Below are 24,126 nucleotides of genomic sequence, written 5' to 3'. Positions count from 1 at the left end.
TGGAACCTTGTCTGTTTTCGTGTTTTGATTACAGATTATCCTGATGTTAAGCTATCTGCCTGTGTCTTGACCCCAGCTATGAACAGTGATTCTTGGATTACACTTCACGCTGAGTTTATGCACTTGTGTCTTAACTTCTGCACGTTACACCTGAAATTAGCCGAGTCCTCAGCTGAAACAGAGCTGCTCATCTCATGATCAGAATACTAAACCCATATAGCATATGAAGTATCAAAATGGATGTGAAAGTGTTTTTACTGTAATTGCAATTCCTCTCATGTGCAGCAGTAGGTGCTAAAAATGACTAACTTTAACAATATTTTGCAAATTCATTAAATAAACATTAACTGAGAAAATGGCATGACAGGATGCCACAAAGGCAGTATGACACCCAAACACCTGTCCCTAAAACATCAAAGCCTGTGAAATTCACCAATATTGTCACTTCTGAGTGCGCACAATTTGTTTTATGATATTGTACTATTCCAAGCTGAGCGGCGCAGCTGAACACTCTAGCACACATCAGCACTGAGGCTTTTGTTATGCTAAACGGGCATCGAATAAACGCTTTGTGCACATTAAAGCAGCAAACAGGAAAAACACACACCTGATAAACAGAACGAGGCGATTGCTGAGGTTTTGTCTGCGCTTCAACGAGCAGGCCTCGAACTGGAATAATGACAGGCAGCAGTTCACTGCTTCTCTGTACTCAGACGTAAAAAGGGTCTGGTTTAATGAAGCTGCCGGTCCTCAGCTCTGCTGGACTCCTTGCTTTTGTCTCTCTTCTGCTTCTGGCTGTATATTTTGGACGTCTAATTAGTGGCTTTGCTAAAGACAGATGTTCTCATATGGACAACTGCCATTGTCTCCCTTATTTGCATTTCCTCTGAACCAGTAGGACATCATTCTTTTTTTAGATCAGCCCACTGACAGAAACTTGAATGTTCATCATTCCATAGCATAATGTTCCACAAACCTGATAAAAAACCTGATGTGTTTGGATATTCTTCATAAATAGCTTATTCTCCAGCGATTACATGCAGAAACTCTCTCCTTCAGTCGAAGCATACCTAAAGTTCTTGAGTTGTCTATCAAGTCTATCAAATGTTTATCAAGTAACTTCACACATAAAATTTGCCAAGTTCCTGAAAAGGTTCCACCAGTACAAACACACCTACAGTTTCAGAGTTCCTGAAAAGGTCCTACTGGTGATAACATCTAAAGTTCTCAGGTTCCTGTAAAGGTTTATCCATCGGAAATCATATAAAAGTTTCTAAGCTCCTGAAAATGGAGCCTGAAATGGTTACACTGGTGCAAACACACCTAATATTTCTGAGTTCTTGCAATATGCTATAACAGATGCTCTTATGAGACATTTATAGAAGTGATGAAGTGATGTGGAGCTTAAGTAGAACTGTCTGTAAAAGAGTAACCCCGACACTAACATCCAGCACTGACGCTGCCTTCATGTTCCATTAGAGCAGATTAGTCTCTCATCAAATCAAGTTCTCTTTTCTCTTCTGAACAAACTGAAGGTAAACAGTAGCAGAGCTGTACATGTGCTCAGTCTTTCTCCCTCCTAAAACCTCGTTCTTTCTAATTCACCGTCTTATATAAGACCCGTGTAGGATGGATTAGAGTGTAGAGGAAGTCCAAGCAGGAGCAGCTGAGATATGAGCTTTTACTGGGGTGCAAATCAACAAATTTGTCACAGAGATTCTGTACTTTCTCTGCAAGCCATCACAGCAGAAGAAGACAGTGAGAGAGCCGAGCCCTTGAACAAGGCTGCAAGCGAGAGGAGAGTTTTCGAAGAGTGCTATTGAACTGGGCTGAATGACTTGTTTACCCCGAAGATACTTTTATTTTCCAACGAATACACTATACCTTGTGTTCCTTTTTCTGAGCGCGGCCTGGTGCTGGTCATGGATCAGTGAGCAATTCTTTTGGCAGCAATGCCCAAACATAAAGGCAATCCTTGGCAATCTTGTCTGTTTGCTGCAGGCTAAATGAACTCCTCTTCAAATGCATTATTTTACTCAGTCCAAAATACAGCTTGAACCAGTAGCTACAATATCAACCAGCACACTTGCTTGTATTAGATTGACCGTATACAGGCATGATGTAAGGAATAAAACACTTGAAGCATGCTGTTACAGGAAGATAATCATAGACAGTAAACCTGTGATTTGACTTGCAGGTGGAACTGCTGTCAAAGCTGTTGTTTTCTGACCACTCAGAATCGAGAATTCAACAGCGCTGTCGTATGAACATATGTAATGAATTATTCCCCATTTGAAATGTTAAATCATTGTTCACTGTGTTTGCATGCTTCATTGTAATGATGAAGACAGGCTCTGTTTCTGAAACAGCGGTGACCTTTTGGATAAAATATTCAGGTAGTCTTTTGTAGTTTTACACTGCTGTCAGCTTGGCCATGAACACATTTCAGCCAGCTGGCGCTCTCCAGAGAAAGCTGGCTATTTTTTGATATGTAGATCAAACACTTGTCAATATGCACTGGGGTGCTTTGTGATGCCAGACAGTGTTTCGGCAGTCTGTCTTGCCAGATTGGACATTTCAAAAAATCCTTCGGAGCTCATAATGTAAGAAGATCCTCATCAGGATGGAAGCGATCTTTTAAGCCCGTTTTATTGCACCAGCATTTCATTGCTGTTTAGGGGGAAAAGTTGTGACATAAAAAAAAAATGCTAGTGTTTTCCACTCAATCTTGTGTCACCACTAAGAGGAAAACCAAACCAATACCTGGAGCCTCAGGGAGCAGAGGACAGGAGAGAGCCTGATTAGTCGACGTGATTAGTTACCCTGACTGATTACATGTTTGTCAATTAACAGCCGCCCTGGGCTACTGGAGCCAAGCCTCACCACCATGGAGGAATCAGCTAAGCATCCTTGCCAAAGCTGATTTACTGGATTTATATCAGGTTCAAGAGGTCGGAGAGTTCAAATGACAGTTTCTATAATTTCATGTATCATATGCAAATTTTTATCGCAGTTATACTAACAGTTACCTTTTTTAAATGTTTTATTTAGTTTAATCAGTATTCTAGCCACAGCCCACAAAATTATTCCAAAAAGCAATTAAAAGGGGAAAGCGAAATCTTGGTGGAACTTATATTACATATATTATATTACAGCTAATATTAACTGTAAAACATTAATATGCCAAAAATATCTAATTACAGCGATAAAAACTTTGGCTATTTGATTAGCTCTAGATTGTTCCACTAAAATAAAGTCATTTCTATAATTTCTCAGTTCAGTTAAAAAATTCTTTATTCATTCAAATCTATTTCCTGGTTAAATTTTGAAATTTTTAAGTATTTAAAAATGAGGGCATTTAAATAAAAATGGTCAAATATAGAGTGTTCAAAAACTTGCCATGCACCACAATGATCTCACGATTGAAAATTCATAGTTACAGATGAGCACAATTAGGGTTACAGTTACACTGTGGCTTTTCTTATAACTTCACTGAAGTTGAAGTTCACTGAAGAAGAAGAAGAAGATGTTGATGATGATGATGATGTTGATGATGATGATGATGATGATGATGATGATGAATATACAATCAAATGAAGTTTCTATTGTTTAAATCAACACCTTCTGACCAATCAGATTCGACAATTCGACAGTTTCATGGTATACTGTAAAATAATACTTTTGGGGTCCAACCACTAGTGAAAATGCCTCCATTTTGCCTTTTTTTCTAATTTAATACAACAATTTTCATGACAAATTATATTATTGACAACAACTTGAGTGAAAAGTAAAGTCTTTGAAATATTTCAAAGTACTTTCTTTTTTTCAAAGACTTACTTTTAATTTCAAAGAATTACTTTTTTAAGTATTTGGTACATCCCCTTTTTGTTTTAATGAGCTGGCATGGACTCCACAAGTTTGTGCTAAACCTTACGATCCATTTTAGATCAAATCCATCAGTGTGTCGTCTGAACACATGCTTTAATAGAAGCGATTAGACATGAGGAAAATCTAACCTTTGGTACAAAGCAGTTAACATGGTCAACATCACACATTTGCTTACATTTGTATAGAGACCTAGAAATCGTGCAGAAGCTTGAATATTAAATATTCAAGATATTGAACATTTACTTTCTTTGTTTTAAACATTTCAACATTCTAAAACCTTGTGTTTATTTCCAATTTTAAATGAAAAATAAAATCCCAGATTTTCAGTTTGGTCTCAGACGTTTGGACCCCACTGTATATGTATATGATCAAATTTTTATAGAATGTTTGTCTTAGATTTTGTTTGTTTTATCTCTTCTGTATTATTGTGTCAGCAGAAAAAAAGTAAATTTTAGTTCTCCAAACATTCAGTTTCCAAAAAAAATTTATGTTACAGAGAAATGTTTAAATGTCATTAAACAATATAACATTTTAAGTAAAAGACCACTTTTTAGATAAAGGCATGAAGAATGAAGAATGAGAGCAAGAAACAGAAGCAAGTGTGATAGCCAGCGTGTCCAGGAGAACTTTGTCAGGTTCTCCATCAAGCTTGGAAGAACGTACCAATTTTCTTATCAAACCAATATCCTTGCTAAACTGCCTGAGTGTACCTCAGATGATGGACACAAATATCAACTTTTTCCCTTTTTTTATTGTTCACTGTTCTTTATAGTCCATTTTTATATGTAGAAAAGTTTCATTTTATTATTTTTGTTTTTATTGTTTATCTTTGCTTTGCAGAATTTGTTCATGTACCTAAGACTTTTGCGCAGTATGTAAATATAGTTGTAAATAAAGTACATGCACTAAAACGGGTGCCAGAAATGGGACAAGACTATTAGGCCAGGGAAATGCCAGTTCTGGCACTGCATTAGCACTAGGAGTGGGTCTCGGGAGGCGTTTTGGCCCAAAGTAGGTTTGAAAATCCCAGTGCAAAGGCAGATCTCCAAAGTCGCACCTGTGTTGCGCCACACGACCCAAAGCAGTGCATCCGTGCTCATTTCTGAACACGAAAACTGGGCTAAAATAGAAAGAAGTGCCTTACACCGAAACATTCTAGCAAAATCAGCAAATTACGTCTGCACAAAAATAGGCCCAAAGAAATTTAACCACACAGTATACTCAGTGGAAAAAGTTCAGCAGTCTGTTGCAGCCCCTTAAAATCTTGTATTATTATTGAGTTATTCATTGTAAAGCATATTATCCAGTAACTACTATGAATTACCCAGTAAGTACAGTAAAAAGGTATATAGTTATGAGAGTAAAGGATGTATGTCTGGAGCCACAGACATGTTCTGGGAGTTTGAAAAGACATTCAAGACATCTCTGGGAATTATGATACTCACAGACTGATTTAGCTGATCCATCTTCTTTTGTTAAGGATATCTGATATGGAGAGGCATTAGGGACGCACTATATGTGGGATGTTAATTGTTGTTTTATTGGCTTGCAATATGCTAACCAATCACTGAATGTTTTATGGTGTGTTGTGATTTTCTGAGATGTTCCATTTGTGTCCAGTTGTGGTGACTTGGATGAATCATCACATTCACATAATCCAACAAATATAAGTAATATTGGTCAGAATAAAGCCTCTGTGTTTTATTTCAGCAGTGTTTTAAGATTATTATTTACACACTACACAAGATGACCCCAATAAAGTCTTGGCTTAATTCTATAACAGACCGTGCTGTTCATGTCAGATTACAGGATGAATTATTCTCTAACTATAGACCTGCGTTTACGTCATTTACATGCTTATGTCATCAGCATGATCTGGGTTCATGCAGAAAACGGGCTTGCATAAATACAAACATTCTCCAAACAGAGCTTGAGGTTATAAGGATAATTTTTCTGTCCATTAGCATGTTTCATTTATGTTTTGCCCCTGCTATTATGATATTTGTAAGTGTCCATTGTGTTTTGCCTCACCCTATGACGTTCTCCTATTGGTGGCTTTGAGAAGACCATCGTAGCATATCTCACATGCTGAGATTTTAATAACAAATTTTCTGACACTGCCAGAACTTTGTCGTCAGCCATCATTGGTCGCATTTGGACTAAAGTGGATAATCACATTATACAGCAGTCTTAACTCGGGACCAAAAAGTTCTTTTACAATATGTGATTGGGACAAAAATTGTACAGTGTAAACCCACTTAAGACACCGTATCACATAAGTGATCTACCACTGGCTTTGGTATGTTTTTTACTATCTTTCCAAGACCTTACTATCTTCATATGAATTTTTTAATTACACAGTGAATGCATCCAATAAAGTATCACTTTCCCCAAACTACTTCCTGTTTCAAAAGTTTCAGGTGCTAATAAAGACAAATAGTGTCACGTGACCTTAATAAGCACACACACACACACACATATACACGCTTGACTCACCTCAAAGAGCCGAAGTACGTTGGCCACCATGATGGAGACGGAGCTGGCTGATGCCCCGATCACACCCACCACACGCTCCGGCTTGCGTATGATTGGTTGCTCACCATTGGAGCACCGGATATCAGACGTATCTTTCTGAATAAGCGCCTGGACAAATGTGAGCGACTGCTCCAGTGCGTACGTGTCTCGTGAGCACGTGTCCAGAATCCGTGCGCCCAGTGTGATGTTGGGCAGCAGCTCAGGGTCACTGTTGATTTGATCCAGTGCGTACAGCATGGCTTCCATACGATGGATTCCTTTCTCCTTTTTAATCTCACCACATGCTTGACCCAGGGGCCCTTTGGAGTGCACGGGGAAGAGCCCACCGAGAGTGATATCACCTGGGATTTTGATCGAATGCGGGTGTGAGTGCTGGTGCGCCATCAAAGCTGGGCTGACCCACACACAGATGATCCACAGGAGGCATAGCCACGTGGGTGAGTGGCGGCTGGTCCAACTCGGCTGCAGTCTGAGATCTAATAACGGGGATGGCGGGGAGTGGGACGCCATGGCACGTTTGGGTTTTACAGCAAGTGTTCATCCACGACCCAGAGAACCTGTCAATGATATAACAAAAATGATGAGCTGTGGCTTAATTTTTCATCATAAACAGGCAAAAAAACTGTTGTGTTCTCTAGTCTGCTGCCATGCCATTCCTATCAAGCATTCAGGCCAAGGATCTGATAAAGCCACTTGGTTATCTGTTATAAAAATGTATTACTTTGATTGGAATGTCCTCATGGCAGCTTTATAACACACTCTCGTACATTCACAGTAAGCAGTGCATGAAATTGGGAAGCTATCGAGGTGACCCTGTAAGACAGGATTGTAGGAGCTATTCTACAGGCTACAGATTGCAGGTGTGTCCTCCAGCAGCCAGACTGCTATCAGCAGGTTAGTCTGAATGAATGAAGAACATTATGGTATGGCAGATGGCAGAGCGTCGGGGAGCAGAGGTAAACACACTCGTCTGATTTAGAGTGATGGCAAGGCCAGGTGCAGAGCGACTGCTTTTCAGCGAGGTCTGGAGAGAGCCACAGTATTGACTGGGTGGAATTGAAGAGGGGGGCAGACAACACAAAAGAGGAAGGAGCATGGAGGCCAGGAAATTGACAGACAGTAAAGAAAAGAGACTGAGAGAGAAAAGGAGATAAAGGTTGTGGAGGTATTTAAGAATTTAATGGACATACACCAGGTGGAAAATTATGGAGCTAAAAGCCTAAAAGCACTAAAAGTGCAAAGGTGCAATAAACACATCAAAATATCTTTATTAAGTGTGTAAATGGAAATGACGGCAGTAAATACTCTGATGTGTAGATACAGCCACAAATCTTAATAAATGGGTGGATAGATAGACTGATGGATGGTTGCATGGATGGACAGATGGATGGATGGATGGATGGATGGACAGAAGGACAGTTAGATAGATAGCCAGGATGCATGTATGGACAAGTGTGCAAAAGAATAGATTGGATTGACAGAAGATGGGATAAATTAATCAAAGAAGAGAAGATTGGAATGGATGGAAAGATGTACAAAAAGACAGATAAATGAATGGATAGTTGAATGCATGGGCAGACAGCTAGATGAATAGAAAGAAAAACAGATAAACAACCTGACGGATGGATGGATGGATGGATGGATGAATGGATGGATGGATGACCGGATAGATGACAATGATGGCTCAATAAATAGACAGAAGGATGGATGGATGGATGAATAGATAGAGGGATGGACAGATGCATAGTCATATTCAGTCCCATATATGTATCTTTTCTTGAGGTTTTTTTTTTTTTAAAACATTTTTACTTTTGGGGTGTAAAAACACAATTTTACACCCTCCAGAGCACAGAGGGTAAACCGTGTAAGAGTGTGTTACTGGAAGAGTGTGTTAGTGTGAAACCAAGCTAGTAGATTTTCACTGGTTGCCAGATGTTCACAAATGCGAAGTGGAGTTTTTAGACTTTGTGTTCTCAGCAGGAACCCAGAGCTCTCCTGTACTTCTGCACATGCTGGGCTTTGATAGCATTTGCAGTAAGCAGTGGATATTACATTTGTCAGCAAAACCAAATCTCACCACTATTATCACATTTTCTCCTGCTCGAGTTCTCAGCCTGGCCCGGCCAGGCTGTGTGATACTTTCTCATCACACAGCTGATACACGTCAAATTGAAAAATCGAATATGAAATTTGTTCAGCATTACGTCTGCTTTACTTTCATTTGCAATATCTGCAATGTCATATATGAGCAATAGCGTATTCATGTGCCTCATGTGAGTGTGTATGTGTGTATGTGTGTGTGTGTTTCCAGGCCAGAGAAAGCTGTCATCATTTGCGTGAGTTTAAACGTCATATTTTATAATGCAAACTAATTGTTTTGAAAGAGATTTCATCACTCGCAGAGGCGTAATTTAATTCCGCAAACTGGCAGAGGCTCACAACCAGACAGTAATGCGAGGAGACACGAGTCGAGTGCACACTCTCGCAAATATGATTTTCCTGTTGATGGAACATCACTCGGAGCTGCTAAACATAATGGGAGGCTTCAAAGATGCAAAGGGAGGTTTATAACAGTCTGCATATTGACTGGGTTACAATCCATTCATTACACAGGAGAAGTAAGTACAGCAGTATTTTCCATAGACACCTCTGACAGGCTCTTATACAGGCTCTTAGACATAAAATATATAGTTGTTCAATCTTACTTTGAATGCCAAAACTATCAGCAAGCCAGTTATCAATAGTACCTCATCATTATCATCATCATATTACAGTGTTTGACAGGCTTTCATTCCACATAAACACTACATGATGAAGACCGGTGTTTACGTTTATGACATCCAGAAAGGCAGAAGTCAATAATAGTAGTAACAATCAATAACGAGGCCATAGCAGAACGGCAGGCTTTAGAACATATTTTGGGCTCATCCATCAAAACTTTTCTCCCGTTCCATTAATAAATGCAATTACTTAAAGCTTTTCAGGACTGTAGGAAGAACGATCAATGTGGAAACCTAGTTATCAGCTCAGGCTCGTCTATGGCTCAGTTTGAGTCAGCTTCCTATTCTTCACTTGCCTTTGGTTTTTCTTTGCATGTGCTATATATAAAAACTGTATATGTAAGAACATGTACAGACTCGAGAGAACCTGCAAAAAAAAAGGGTCTACAGGGAATTTCGGGTTTCACCTGAGTGAAATAGAATGGCGCTTGTTTTGCGTGTTGGCCTTAATGAATATGCAAATTAGAGCAATTCTACCTGCAAGTGCAAAAAGGCGCTGTATGATTTACTACACCTGAAAGTCATTAAGAGAACGGCAACTGTGTACAAATTAATACAACCAAATGGCAGGTATTATATTTGTTGAAGCCAGTTTCCACCATTTTATCACATTTCTGCCAATTTGGACACCTGACAGTTCCCACTCACCTGACAAATCTCACCATCATACGACAGCTACCAATAGGGAAGGGTGAAGTCTAACATGTGCTTCCTCCTAGAGACATAAACCCAACCAACTGCATCCTTTCAAACTGTTGCTTATTCTGTGTCATTTCCATCCAGTACTTTGCATGTAATGCCAATTCTGCAATTACTTTTTGTAACCTGCACATGCCAAAATAACTGCACGTTTAAAAATTGTGCAGTATATTGTGCAGCATTGGACCAATATAAAAACATGTCATATAAATATATAAACTATAAGACATTAATAACAGAGGTGGTTAAAAAAAAGAATATACAGAAATGTACTTTGATCATATTTTGATCATGAAGTGAGATATTGTGCAATTGAAGGTAATGTGCAAATTAGTTGTGACCTGGTGTAGTCAGGTACGTCCTGTAAATCGCACTTCGCAACGTTTTATACACTCAGTGTTAATAAAAGTGAATAAAAGGAAGAAAGAGATGGAAGTGGCTGTCGTTTAAGAGTACAACCACTGAGACACCACTGCTCCCATCTATATACACATTTACGCAGGTTAATGTTAACATAAATTTCATAAGGAGAGCTACAAATCTTAAAAAAACTTAGTATTCAATGTGTTATTACAACATAAAATATACAGTCAGGTCCATAAATATTGGGACAGTGACACAGTTTTGGTAATTTTGCCTCTGTACACCACCACAATGGATTTGAAATGAAGCAATCAAGATGTGACTGAAGTGTAGACTTTCAGCTTTAATTCAACGGCTTCAAGAAAAATACTGCATTAACCGTTTAGGAATTACAGCCGTTTTTTACAGAGTCCCTCCATTTTCACAGGCTCAAAAGTAATGGGACAATTGACTGATAAGCAGTTTCATGGCCAGCTGTGGCCTGTTTCCTCCTTATATCATGATAAATTAAGGAGATAAAAGGTCTGGAGGTGATTCCAAGTGTTGAATTTGCATTTGGTAGCTGTTCATGGGAACTCTCAATATGTCCAAAGAGGTGTTGCAAGTGAAGGAGGCCATCATTAGGCTGAAAAACCAAAACAGACCTATCAGAGAGATAGCAGAAATTTTAGGATTGGCCAAATCAACAATTTGGTACATTCTTAAAAAGAAGGAATGCACTGGCGAGCTCAGCAACACCAAAAGGCCTGGGAGACCACAGAAAACAACTAAAGTGGATGATTGCAGAATTCTTTTCTTATTGAAGAACAACCCCTTCACAACATCTAGCCAAGTCAGGAACACTCTGGAGGAGGTAGGCCTATCATTGTCAAAGTCTACAACCAAGAGCCACCTTCATGAATATAAATACAGACGGTTTACCTCAAGATGCAAACCACTGGTAACACTCAAGAACACAAAGGCCAGATAAGACTTTGCTAAAAAACCTCTAAAAAAAGCCTGACCAGTTCTGATGCAAGATTAACTTGTACCAGAATGATGGGAAGAGAAAAGTATGGAGAAGGAAAGGAAGGGCTCATGATCCAAAGCATACCACATCATCCGTCAAACATGTGGAGGCAGTGTTATGGCATGGGCATGTTTGGCTGCCAGTGGAACTGGGTCACTGGGGTTTATTGATAATGTGACTGTTGATAGAAGTAGCAGGATGAATTCTGAAGTGTACAGAGCTGTACTTTCTGCTCAGATTCAGTCAAATGCTGCAAAACTGATAGGACAGCGCTTCACAGTACAGATGGATAACAACCCAAAACATACTGTGAAAGCAGCCCAAGAGCTTGGAAATTAAATGTTCTTAAATGGCCGAGTGAGTCACCTGACCTCAACCCAACTGAGCTGCTTTTCACTTACTGAAGACAAATCTGAAGGCAGAATGACCCACAAACAAGCAGCAACTGAAGATGGCTGCAGTAAAGACCTGGCAAATCATCTCAAGGGAGGAAACTCAGCATTTGGTGATGTCCATGGGGTCCAGACTTCAGGTAGTCATTGACTGCAAAGTATTTACCTCCAAGTAATAAAAATAATCCTAATATTTATGATTATATTAGTTTGTCCCATTACTTTTGAGCCTGTGAAAATGGAGGAACCTGTGTGCATTTCTTTTTAGAGTATTAATATATTCTGGATTTCTTGATGAAGCTAAAAAGTAGGAACTTCAGTGATCCGTAATGTTATTCTAATAACCTTTTTTTTTTGTAAAACTCAAATCAAGCAATTATTGTTCAACTTCAAATGTGTAGAATTTTAAAGAAAATTGCTGACCTTACGTCTTGGTGCTAGGTTATCTACTCACCGCTGAGGTTGGACTGGATTCTGGCTCACGTGTGAGTTGCTTTGGACAAATTAAAAGAAAAAGTGGTGGCTCTGTGATACTGTGGGGGCATTTATTTCTTTTCCTGGCTTGTTTTGGTAGTTTTGTTCTACTCATCACCTTAGAGAGAAACCTCACTGCAAATCAGCACAAAGTTCTTCTGACTGATTGTCTTTATCCTATGAAGCAACATTTCTATCATGATGGGCGTGTTCTCTTCTAGGATGACTCCACCCACATTTACAGGATAAGGGGGCGCACTTGTTGGTTTGATGAGGATGAAAATGATGTAAATCATATGCATATATGTTATATACCCTTACAGTCACCAGATCACAACGCAGTTGAACATTTATTGGAGATTTTTTAGATTTTTTTAGATTTTTTAGATTTTTTTGTTAGATAGCGCTCATCAAAACACAAACTGAAGAAATATCTTTTGAAATAACGGTGTTCATTGCTCAAGTACAGTTCCAGAGACTTACAGAATCTATGCCAAGGATTTTTTATTTTAATTTCTCACCCATCTGTAATATTCAATTTCATACATTTTGAGTTTTTTTGTAAATAACACATGCTATATAAGAAAGTATAAAATAAAGAAGCCGCCTGTCAAAGATTTGATCTATTGCAGCTCACAACACACCTGATGTAATCAGCAGCTGTGAGAACAAAACGGATCTGGAACGAGGCCTTTGAGAACGGTGCCGAGGACCTCACAGCTAATAGACTCTGAAATTTATAAAACGGACCTGTGCACAGCTCACACACTCTGAATCGATGGTGTCTTTCCTCAGATGATGCATTAATTCAGGATTATATGACATTCTGCTCAGTAGCTGCTTCAGAAATGTGGCCAGTGCTTTTGAAGCTTCATCCATCCTCCTCCTTCTACAATCAACAAAAGGTTCACACCGTGTCAAATGCAGCATGCAGCTTCTAAAATAGCTTCACATCTACAGCCCAGAAAAGGAAATAATAAAATAAAACCCCAGGCCCTGAATAAATACAATAGCGATGAGGAATAGTTGTTCCTTTTTGTTTTCAGAACAGAGTTAGTAGTTTCTGGAATGGTAGGTTCAGCGGTTTGAAAAAAAGCTTTTAGCTGGAATCTTCAGGCGTGTCTTCAAAACACAACTATCGTCAGATTTAATGGAAAGATTTTTTTAAAAATCAGGCTGTGATGAAGACAGTCTTTGGTTTTCTCCAGACAAATGTCAAAAACTAAAGAAAAAAGGAAATAAAAGATGCATTATCAGTCATTCTGCTTTCTTAAAAGCAGAGGTTTTGTGTGCATTGCATGTTTGTACATTTGCACTGGTTTCGGTTCTGAGCATCTTCCAGCTGGCAGCCGTACAATCTGTGAATTAAAGATGCAGTTCTGGCTGGATGAGATGTGCAAAGAAGCGCTAAGAAGTGCAAATTAAGGTCTGGTGGCTTCTCAGTGGTGGCATTATCTATCTTTTTATAAATGTTTTTAATAAATGAAGTAATTTTGTATATGTTTATGTATATATATATATATATATATATATATATATATATATATTACATTATGCCACAGCACTGCTGAATTAATGCTCGATTCTGATTGGTCAGAAGATGTTGATTAATGTGCTCATTATAGTACATTATGGTTTCTGTAGTAACAACTTATACGGGGACTTTTTGCAGCCATTCCATGTAAACAGATGTGTAAAAAATGTGTGTATTAATGACATTTTCCATGAAAAGGGAGTTTTATTTAGCATTTATGGAAGGAGTCTTCACTTTTTTAACAGTCAGTGCTGTTCGTTTAAGTTTTCAGACATGGTTTAGCATGACAAGCTGTGTAATACATTAGTATTTCTATAGTACGCAATTTACACAACTTACACTTAAGGAGGACACATCACATGTATTTGTTGATATAGTGAATTTTTTTTACGAGGAGATATTTATGTAATTTTTTGGAAGGAGTCTCTAGTGTCAGCGCTTTGTAACATTCAGAGGTGAAGCTGTAACTTTAAGTTTTCAGACATGGGAAAGTCTTTAGGAGAGAGGACTTTGTGGTTTATTGGTAACAAGATAAGACGAAGAAAAAGAGAGGTTGGTAAGGGAAGTAATTTGACTAACAGAAACTAACTTGTTTGGCAGCATTAACTATAAATATAAATGGATAAAAAGTACAACCTGTTGTTCTTTAATAAATAAATAATTTTAATCTTTGGCAAATTGCTATGGAATAAGATGATCACACACTTCAGGGCACGCTGTTTTTGGAAAATAATCAACTTCGGGGTGGTAACAGTAAATCCGCTTTGCATTGTGAAGCATCACACCACTTCATTATTGATTTTTTTTCCAACTGTTTTATTTCTTATATATTATTTACTGTGACCGATTTCTACGTATTATTTCATTAAAGTACAGTAAAAAATGAAGGCTTATGCTGAACACAAGCTGAAAGACCAGCAACCTATTTCAGATGCTAAAAAAAGGCCAAACACAGAACATGGACTGTGTGGAAGGCTATGTGGACTTGTAAATCCCAGCAATTATGTTTAGAGCAGTTTTTGATTGTGAATAATTTAGCACTTTGGATATTTATGGAACACGAGCACTGTTAAAATCTGTGAATTTTCCTGAGAAAACAGATTTTGAGTTGACACAAGCTACCATGTATGAGAAACTGTTATGGTTAGGATGAGGGAAATAGGTTGAAGCGTTTCTTATCACATTATTCTTATGAAACGCAACATAATCTCTGGCGCTCATTAAAATTCCATGAATTTTGCATGAGATGTGATTGCATTAATACACTCAGCTGTATACACTTCGGCTATGGATATCTTTTGAACACCTTTCTGGCCATAAGCTTCAGGATCTTGAAGGGTACATTCTGTTTGGCTCTCCATACTTTCTTGTATACACACTTCCATGTTAACAGTCAGTAGAGATTAAATGTTCTTAGCCACATTTAGTGACAAAAAGTACCAGACTCTCTACAAATAGTAGAAGTGTGGCTTGGGAAATTGCTCTACTCCTGGCCTGTCCTACTTCTAATCAAAGCAATTTTGTGTGAAACTCAAGCGAGAGCAGCGAGAGCTTGGTTTAATGTCATGAAGTAATACATGTAAAGAGCGTAATGAAGCCTATTTGTAGTTCTCTAATTCCCATCAACTTGGAACAAGTCCTCAGGGTCCTTACTATCAACTCAGACTCAGTGTTTCACTCTCTTGCTGTCTATCAGGTGCTGAACCTTATACAGCAAAGTGATTATTATAATTTTTTGCATTATCCTAATGGTGTCATCTGTCTCTTTTTATAAAGCATAAACAGAAACATTGAAATCCACCAATATATCAGTGAAATTACATTCTTTAATAATTAATGTCAAAATATATGGCAAAGAAGAAAGAAATCACAAAGACGCACTATAAATAAATATGCCTGCTTTGTTAATATGATACAATAAATAAGGAATAAAACATGACGAGTCCTGATGTTATTGTAAAATAAGCAAAGACAGGATGGTGTGAGATCTCCAAGCTTCAGTGTTTTATATGTTTTTGATTTGTTTTTTTTTAATACATATTTGGATTCATGACTATTTAATTTTTCTAGACCTTCCGTGCTGAAACAAGTAGAAACAATTAAAATGTAAAATTCATTCATTCATTCCTATTTTAGTAGGAAAAAAAGCTGAACACTATTATGCAATCTTGAATATAGCCTTAATATAGCCTTAATTTCATTTTTATTATTATTTTTATACAGACTACTTCTTTCTGAAATGGTGGATTATTTTCTTTCTCCCATATGCAGAATGTCCTGTCTTTCTCCAAAACCATAATATAAGAACCATTTACTTATGATCAAGTGCAACGTTCACTCATTGATCTTTAACATCTTTCACATTGCTTGAGCACTACACTACACTACTTCACAGTTTGCCTTCTTTAAATTGGACAAAAAGATAAAACCCTGGTGTTCCATCACTGCTCTGAGTTTACTCTCACTGTGGAAGTCACTCTCATTAAGTCCTGATCATTCTGTCCCTAAAGCCAGAACAGGTGCAGTAGGACTTCCTGAGCCAGTTCTAAGTGAACATTAGAATTAGATGAAATGGCAGAGCTTGGAACATTCTGTGAGGCTTGTGATGCTCCAGAGTCAAAAGCAACACTGGAAGTATACTAGTATCAGAAGGAAATTACTGATTACAGCAATATCTCTGTTGAATAGGTGATTGGACTGACATTTGGTGTTTTACACGCTGAAGCATTAATTATTGCTCATTATGTACTTATAAGAAAAGATATTTGTGGCTGGCTGTCAGAGTTGTACAATATATCATTTCTTAATTGCCCTACTCATATCACAGAAGCCTGCATGATATGTGAATGAGCCCTCTAACAGTTACTGTGAGCATTCGGACCATCTCAGTATGATGTTCTAAGTAAGCACTAAGTAAAACACTTTTGGACATGCTGTTATAGGAAAATAATCAACAACGCGGCGGTGTGATGAAGCAGAGTTGCTGTTACAAAACCAAAGTTGATTATTTTCCTATAACAGCACTTCCTAAAGTGTTTAATTCCTCTTATACCACAGAAATCGTCAAAGCCGACCGATTTCACTTCTGAAAAGAAACACACCGCATTCTTTTTGTCTGTCTGGAGTTTAGACTAGAATTTTGTTGAATGACCATGAAACAAGTCAGACCCTGTCATGTTACAAAGAAAATAGAAACAGCAAAGCCGTCCATCCTGAAGACTTTGTCAGAAAAGTTGCAGCTTTACCTCTGATTGCTACAAAGCTCGGAGTAGACTCCTTCCATAAACAGTAAATAAATGTCTCACTTCAAGTGCTGATATAGTTAGGTAATCAACAGAGAATTCAATAGTGCTGCGGTATAATAAAACCAGATAATAAAAATAAAATTAAACTTGGTCATAGCCAACCTTTAACCATGGCACCACCATCATCATCTCAGGTTTGTTTTAATATACTTTAAGGAAAATCACAATTGCAATGTGTACATATGGTGTATAATTAAAAGTATCTTAGTTTCGCCCATATTGTGCATGCCTCCTGGATATAATGTTTATTTTTGCAGAAAAATTCCTGAATGCAATGTAATATGTGTTTATGCTGACACGTACATACCATGTGAGAATTGTGTAACAGTATCAGCAGTGTGGATATGTGCTATAATCAGCAAACACACACACACACACACACAGCACTCAAATAACACTTACAACATTAAACCAACTTAGCTGCATTTATAAAAACGTCGAAGGTGTTACTGATTTTGCTGTATCAGTTTATCTCTAAACAGGACACACCAAATATAATTCCAAACCGCTGTAACATGAGCAAAATGCTTGTCAAACCACACACTGATTAATACTACAGTGTGCTAATGAATAAGTCACATGAATTATGAATTACATACTGTGCATGCAAAAAACCCCACAGTGTGGTTTAGCCTAAACAAGAGCATCATCATGCACAGTGCGAAAGGAAGGGAAATCATGCAAAGCTTGCATGCACACTCCTGTGGCTTATATGGATTAGGGAAAGCTATTCATCACCAAATACACATCCTTCATGAGTTACTGTCTGCTCTGCTTTCTTCTTTTTAAAGCTCTGCACTTAAAATACCACACAGGTAACCATGCATACTGTACCTCAGCCATGAATATAAGCACGGCCCAAACCCTGGTGTTGAATTAACCCTTACAGTGTGCATTTCAGTAAGAGTTAATTCAGCACTGTAAGAATTCACGCAACCCTGCAGATGTTAATTTAGCATATCAGGAGCTAGTTCAAAACTGGATGGATTCCGGCAGCACAGTTGGTGTTAATTTCACTGTGTATCGTCTTGCTCTGCGTAATTACTCACAGTAAGTAAAAGAGATGCACCATATGGGCAAAATATATATTGCAACACACTGCAGTTAGTTGTGATATGGCTTGCAATACGGAAATACACGCTGATGGATCACACAGTTCAAGATGTCACATCAGGATGAGTGTGAAGGTTAATTATTGAACTATTACAACAATACAGAAAGATTATTTAAGACAACAGACTGTAAGAAAGCATGCAAGACTTTACGTGTCAATTCTATGGAACAGTAAAAATATTTCCATAACTGTACAGTACAATACATTCTCATAAATAAAGGCATTAACCTGCTTTTCCTTTTTGCTGGCGCAGCAGCATCCAGACTACTTTTAGTACACCTAGAAAATGTGAATATAGTGTATCTTTAAATATAATTTAAAGGTTGGACCACTGATATACATTTTTAAAGCTTTATTCTAAAAGGTGATTAAATATACACCACATGCACCTGCCCAGGTAAATATAATATACACTAAAGTTACAAATGATATCCCCATGATGGTACCACACCATTTTTCAGTTTGGTACCTTTATTTCTGAGAGTATATGGGAAAAATACCACATAGCAATTACACTCCGACATATTTTGGAATATGATATGACTTGTAATATGCCATAGGGATTCAGACACAGATGCAATATTGCTTTAATATAGGTCTACATCAATACATAATGCTGCTAGCCTATATACTGTAAAATACACTTTAATGGAACTGGATATGGATTCAAGATGCTTAAATGGCACAATAACAAACTTTCAATGAAGGTGTCGTTATGTTACATTCATTCAAACAGCATAAATGATGTGCTTTGGGCTCTACAAAGACTAATTTGCGAGCTGCACATGCAAATGAAGCCCTGGCAAAGTGTCATCTCGTGCACGTCTGATTTCTTACCTGTGTTTTCCATGAGCGCTTTGAGCTCGCGCCAGGATCCATCCAGCAGCTCAAACTACAACTCGTGCATCCATTCAGTCAGTCAGAAACTTCCGCTCTGTCCTCCCATATCAGCGTCTACCGGAGTTTAAACAGGGCTTCATTCCCGCTGCCACACTGATGATGAAGAAGATGATGATGAAGATGAAGATGATGAGAGGAGTTGACTGAGTCGGACCCGGATCATTTGGAGAAGGAGAGTCCACCGGTGTTCACATGCACAGAGACAGATGCTGAGCAGAGGGAGACTGTGGGAATCACTCTGAGATAGACAGAGAGAGGAAATGAAATAATCCCGTGCTGTCCGCGCGCGCTCTTAAACTGAGGGGCGCGTTAATGCGCGAGCGGGCGGCCGTGTGCGCTCGTGCATGAGCCAGAGAGAGAGAGAGAGACAGAAAGAGAGAGAGAGGGAGAGAGAGAGAGAGAGGTGTATGTGTGTATGTGTGTGTATGTGTTTCGTGTGTGTGTGTGTGTGTGTGTGTGGTTGGGGGGGTGTCAGTGCACTCTTAAACGCAACAACGCACACGTTAGTTTTGTAAGGAATGAAAGAATTGGGGGCGTGCTGTTACAGAAAAATAATCAATGATGCGATGGTGCAGTGTACTATAACAGCACGTCTTGAAGTGGTGTATTCCTCTTATACCACAGCAATTCTCCACCAATTGCAGTTTTTCATTTAATGAAAGAAGATGTTGTACTTTTTATCTGTTTATAGTTACAGTTGCAGATATAAAAAAAGTCATTCTCTGACCAGCCTCTATATTTCCTTTCTCTTGAGGTTAATAAGACCAAAAAAAATGCAGCTTGTCGTGTTACCAGTGAACCGCAAGGCCTTCCATCCTCAAGACTGTCCTGGATTAACTTAAAGTTACAGCTTTACCTCTGACAGTTACAGGTCACTGACACTGGAGACTCATTCTATAAATGTTAAATGAACATCTCCTTACAAAAGAGTGCTATAACCCTGTGAGTTGGCTTGCAGCCGGCACAGCTGTCAGAGCTGCTGTTATAGAAAATTTATCAACACCTTCTGACCAATCAAAAACGAGAATTCAACAGTGCTCTCATTTTGTATTAAAGGAAACAGGATTTATTATAGTATAACCATCAGGTAGTAACTATATCAGGACACTCTACTGAGCCAAAAGTACACTATATGTCCAATAGTTTGTGGACACCAGACCATCAGACCCATATATGGTTCTTCCCCAAACTGTTGCCACAAAGTTGGAAGCACAGAGTTGTATAGAATATCTTTGTATGCTGTAGCATAACAATTTCCTTTTACTGGAAGTAAGAGACCCAAACTTGTTCCTCGAGGGCCCTGACCTCAACCGCTCTAAACACCTTGGGGATGAACTGGACCTCTGACTGCACCCCAGACCTCCTCACCCAACATCAGTGCCTGACCTCACTAAGGCTCTTGTGGCTGAATGAACACAAATCCCCACAGCCTCACTCCAAAATCTAGTGGAAAGCCTTCCCAGAAGAGTGGAGCTTATTATAACAGCAAAGGGGGAACCAGCTCTGTGTTAATGCCCATGATTTTGGAATGTGATGGTTAAATGTCCACTTACTTTTGGCCACATAGTGTATTAAGTGAAAGAAAGACTCGATGAAAGTACATATATTTAAAAAACAGACTTAAATACAGTAACTAATTAACAGTAATTCTATGTCTGCATCTATGAAAAATGAGATGCATGAGCAAATCAGCACTTTACAGGGTGAACTGGACCTGAGTAACTGATGAGCTTCTTAAATATCATAACAACAATACCTTATACATTTGACCTTTAGAGATCTGAGAAATAAAAAGCTCAAAAAGCTGTAAAGTTCGTCTATAATCTCTTCTCTAGGTCTGCAAAAATGTCATATGTGCAGGTAGTCCTCTGGCTAAGTGTGGCATTATAATGACAACATTTGTCCATTGCACTCAGTTAAGAACACAAACTCTGTTACTATAGATTTCAGGTACCTCAGAGCAACTCAGGGTCACAGAGGAGCGACCATCGCCCGGAGCCACCGCTAGATCAACATGCCTGATTCACACTCTCAGATCGAACCCAAACCCCTCTGGAAACACTTCGGCTTGCATTCAAATGTGCAATACACGCATATAGCCAGTGGCTCCAGTTGTGATGTGGCCTCTTCCCCAAGCACATACAATTTTAATACACTCACACCCTATAAACTTTGTTCACTGCTTTAAAAAAAAACAATCCTGGAATTATTTATGCATGATTACACCACAGTATCCATTTCAGGCATCAGCATCTCTATGTTCCTTTTACCAGGCTTTGTGTGTATTCATGAAAAAATAAAAATCACTTTTACTGACCTAATAACCCAAAATAAATCAGTTCAGTGGAGAAGAATAAGAGAATTGGAGCTGCCCCCAATTTTATACTCTTTCATATAATATCATAAAAGCATCACACAGCATGCACGCAATTGCATTATGATGTGACATTAGAAAAGCGTAAGTATGCCCTGTGAGTTATATAAAGGTGTATAATCCTGCATTCTAGACAATGCCAGTATGGTTTATATTTTTAAAGGAATGAACTTTACAGGGTCTGACAGCATTAAAGTTGCATGTGCTCAGGGAGAATGTTTCAGCAGTACATCAGAGTGGAAGCCACCTGCTAAGAAAGAGAGGCTCATGTTTGACTGCAAGATGGATGCGCTGGATGCTGGGTTTTATTAGCATTTATTTATCTGTCTCTCTGTCTCTCTTTCTCTCTGTCCGTCTGTCTGTCTGTCTGTCTGTTTAGTTAGTTAGTTGGCTGTTTTTTTTGTTTGTTTGTTTGGTTGGTTGGTTGGTTGGGCTGTTTAATTATTTATTTAATTTTGTTTTATTGTATTTATTAGTTACTGCTCCGGGTGTGTGTTCACGGTGTGTGTGTGTGTGTGTGTTCACTACTGTGTGTGTGCACTTGGATGGGTTAAATGCAGAGCACAAATTCCGAGTATGGGCCACCATACTTGGCCACACGTCACTTCACATTTGGTTGATTGGTAGGATTTATTATTAATTTACTTTTGCATTTTTATAGATATTTGTATACTTGGTTAGCTGGTTGATTGGTTGGTGTAATTTATTTAGTTATTTAATTTTGTGTTTTTGTATGAATTTGTTTGTTTGGTTGTTTAGTTTTAATTACTTATTTAATTATGTATTTTGTATTTATTAATTTTTTGGTTGATTGGTTGGTTTTATTTATTTATTTGATTTTGTATTTTTGTGTTTATTCATTTATTTGATTGATTGTTTGGTTTATTTATTTATTTACTTTGCATTTGTTTGTTTGTCTGATTGATTGATTGATTTTGTTTAGTTAATCTTTTATTTTTGTCTTTATTTGTTTGTTTGGTTATTGAGTTGGAGTTATTTTTATTTATTTAATTTTGACTTGATTGGTTTGAGTTGATTGAGTTGATGGGTTTTATTTATTTATGTTATTAATTTTGTATTATTTAATTTAATATTTTTGTGTTTGTTTTTTTGTTTGTTTATTATTTAATAATTATCATAAATGTATTATTATTAATTACTGGATTGTGGTTTGTGATTTAGCCATGCCAATCATTCATTCGCTTCAGAATTAAGGAATCTCCCATAAGCCATCTAGGCTAAATCCATATCTTTTTGTGTAGCATAATAACTGGACTAACTCAATCCTGGCTGTGCTTCAGAACTGCTTTTATCACATTCTGGTCGACTTCCCATTGCTATTTCCCCTTAAGGGAATCCCTGTCGCCATCTTAAAGGCCGTTCCAATACTTTATCAGCTCAAGAGAAGTTTGTTAGATAACCCCTTAGAGGTTCGATTGATCGAGTCGACATGACTGTAGACTTCAGCAGCACTACTTTTTCAGAAGGCATTGTGACATGATTTAATTTAAAACAGTGAGAAAATGGTAGCTGAAGGTGTGCTTGTAAATGTAAACAGGAGAAATTAAATACTGAACATTTCAGAAATAAAATAATATTTTGCTATGTTCAGATGGGAGGTTATCTATCATCTACTCCATTTACAGTATATATGCTGACCTACCATTGTTACATTATTCCGAAAGGTAGCTGGCAAGCTAGTTAATGTTTGTGCTAGATAGTTAGCACTCTATATGTATTAGTATCAATAAAATACTTCAATTGAATCAAATTGGGGACAGTGTTTTAGCATAATTTGCTATGGTCAAATTGGCATAGATGTAGGCAGTACCTGACTGATGATATAACCTGACTACTTTGGTGTCTCCTATTTCAAAAGCTAGCTAATTAGCATGCTCGTATGCCAACATGATTCAGTACATACAGGGAACATTTATGTTTATTCACTGGCTGACACTTTTATTCAAAACAACTTACTTATTCAAAGTTTTGCTCAGTGACCCAAAAGTTATGCCCTGCTGGGATTTGAACTCGGTAGCCTGAAGCTTTAACTACTAAGCCATCATTGACAGCTTCATGTTGGCTGGGTTTAGCACCTTGCTCCCTGTATCATTTCCCCTTGGGGAAATCTTTGTTGTCATCTTTAAGCCCATTCCAATACTTTATCAGCTCAAGTAAAAATTTGGTAGCTAATCCCTTGGAGGCTTGATTGAATGTGTCAATATGACTCTAGACTACAGGAGAAAATAAGGCACCAAAATGTGACACAGTATCACATGTGAGGTGTGAGGATGATGGTGGCATGCAAGGATTCTGTGGCAATGGTGCTGGGGTATTTGGGGTTTGGTGGTGATGGCATTGATGTATCTGGGGATATGTGGCAATGCTGTTGGGGTATCTGGAGATTGGGTGGGGGCAGTATTGGGATATATGGGGATGTGGAGTGGATGGTGTTTGAGCACTCGGTGATGGGATGGGGATGGTGTTGGGGTATGGGGAGATGAGATGGCAACAGTGTTGGGGTAACTGGGGATAGAAGACAAGGTTGGGGCATTGAAAGATCGTGTGGTGATGGTGTTGAGGCAAGGGGGTATGGGGTGGGGACAGTTTTGGTGCATTCGCAGATGGGGTGGGGAGGGTGTTGGGGCATTCAGGATGGAGATTTTATTGGGGCATGTGGAGATGGGGGGGGGGGGGGGGGGGGGGGTGGTCCTGGGGCATTGTGTTTTGGCATTTGGGGATTGAGTGGTGAAGGTGCT

General features: G+C 38.4%; 1 protein-coding gene across 1 annotated transcript in view; it reads right to left on the bottom strand.

The window, feature by feature from the left end:
• The window catches only part of grm6a (glutamate receptor, metabotropic 6a), a 65,578-nt gene extending 46,239 nt beyond the window's left edge, over nt 1–19,339 (bottom strand). Inside the window, exons 1-2 of the mRNA XM_026928341.3 lie at nt 18,931–19,339; nt 6,385–6,980 (exon numbers count right to left, since the gene is read on the bottom strand). Coding sequence (XP_026784142.1) covers nt 6,385–6,933 — 549 coding nt within the window. The 5' untranslated portion in view covers nt 6,934–6,980; nt 18,931–19,339. The remainder of the gene's footprint in view (nt 1–6,384; nt 6,981–18,930) is intronic.
• Between the last annotated feature and the right edge of the window lie 4,787 nt (nt 19,340–24,126).

The sequence above is a fragment of the Pangasianodon hypophthalmus genome, chromosome 8 (assembly GCF_027358585.1).
Source record: "Pangasianodon hypophthalmus isolate fPanHyp1 chromosome 8, fPanHyp1.pri, whole genome shotgun sequence".
NCBI lineage: Eukaryota > Metazoa > Chordata > Actinopteri > Siluriformes > Pangasiidae > Pangasianodon > Pangasianodon hypophthalmus.
This window is presented reverse-complemented; position numbering and strand designations above follow the sequence as displayed.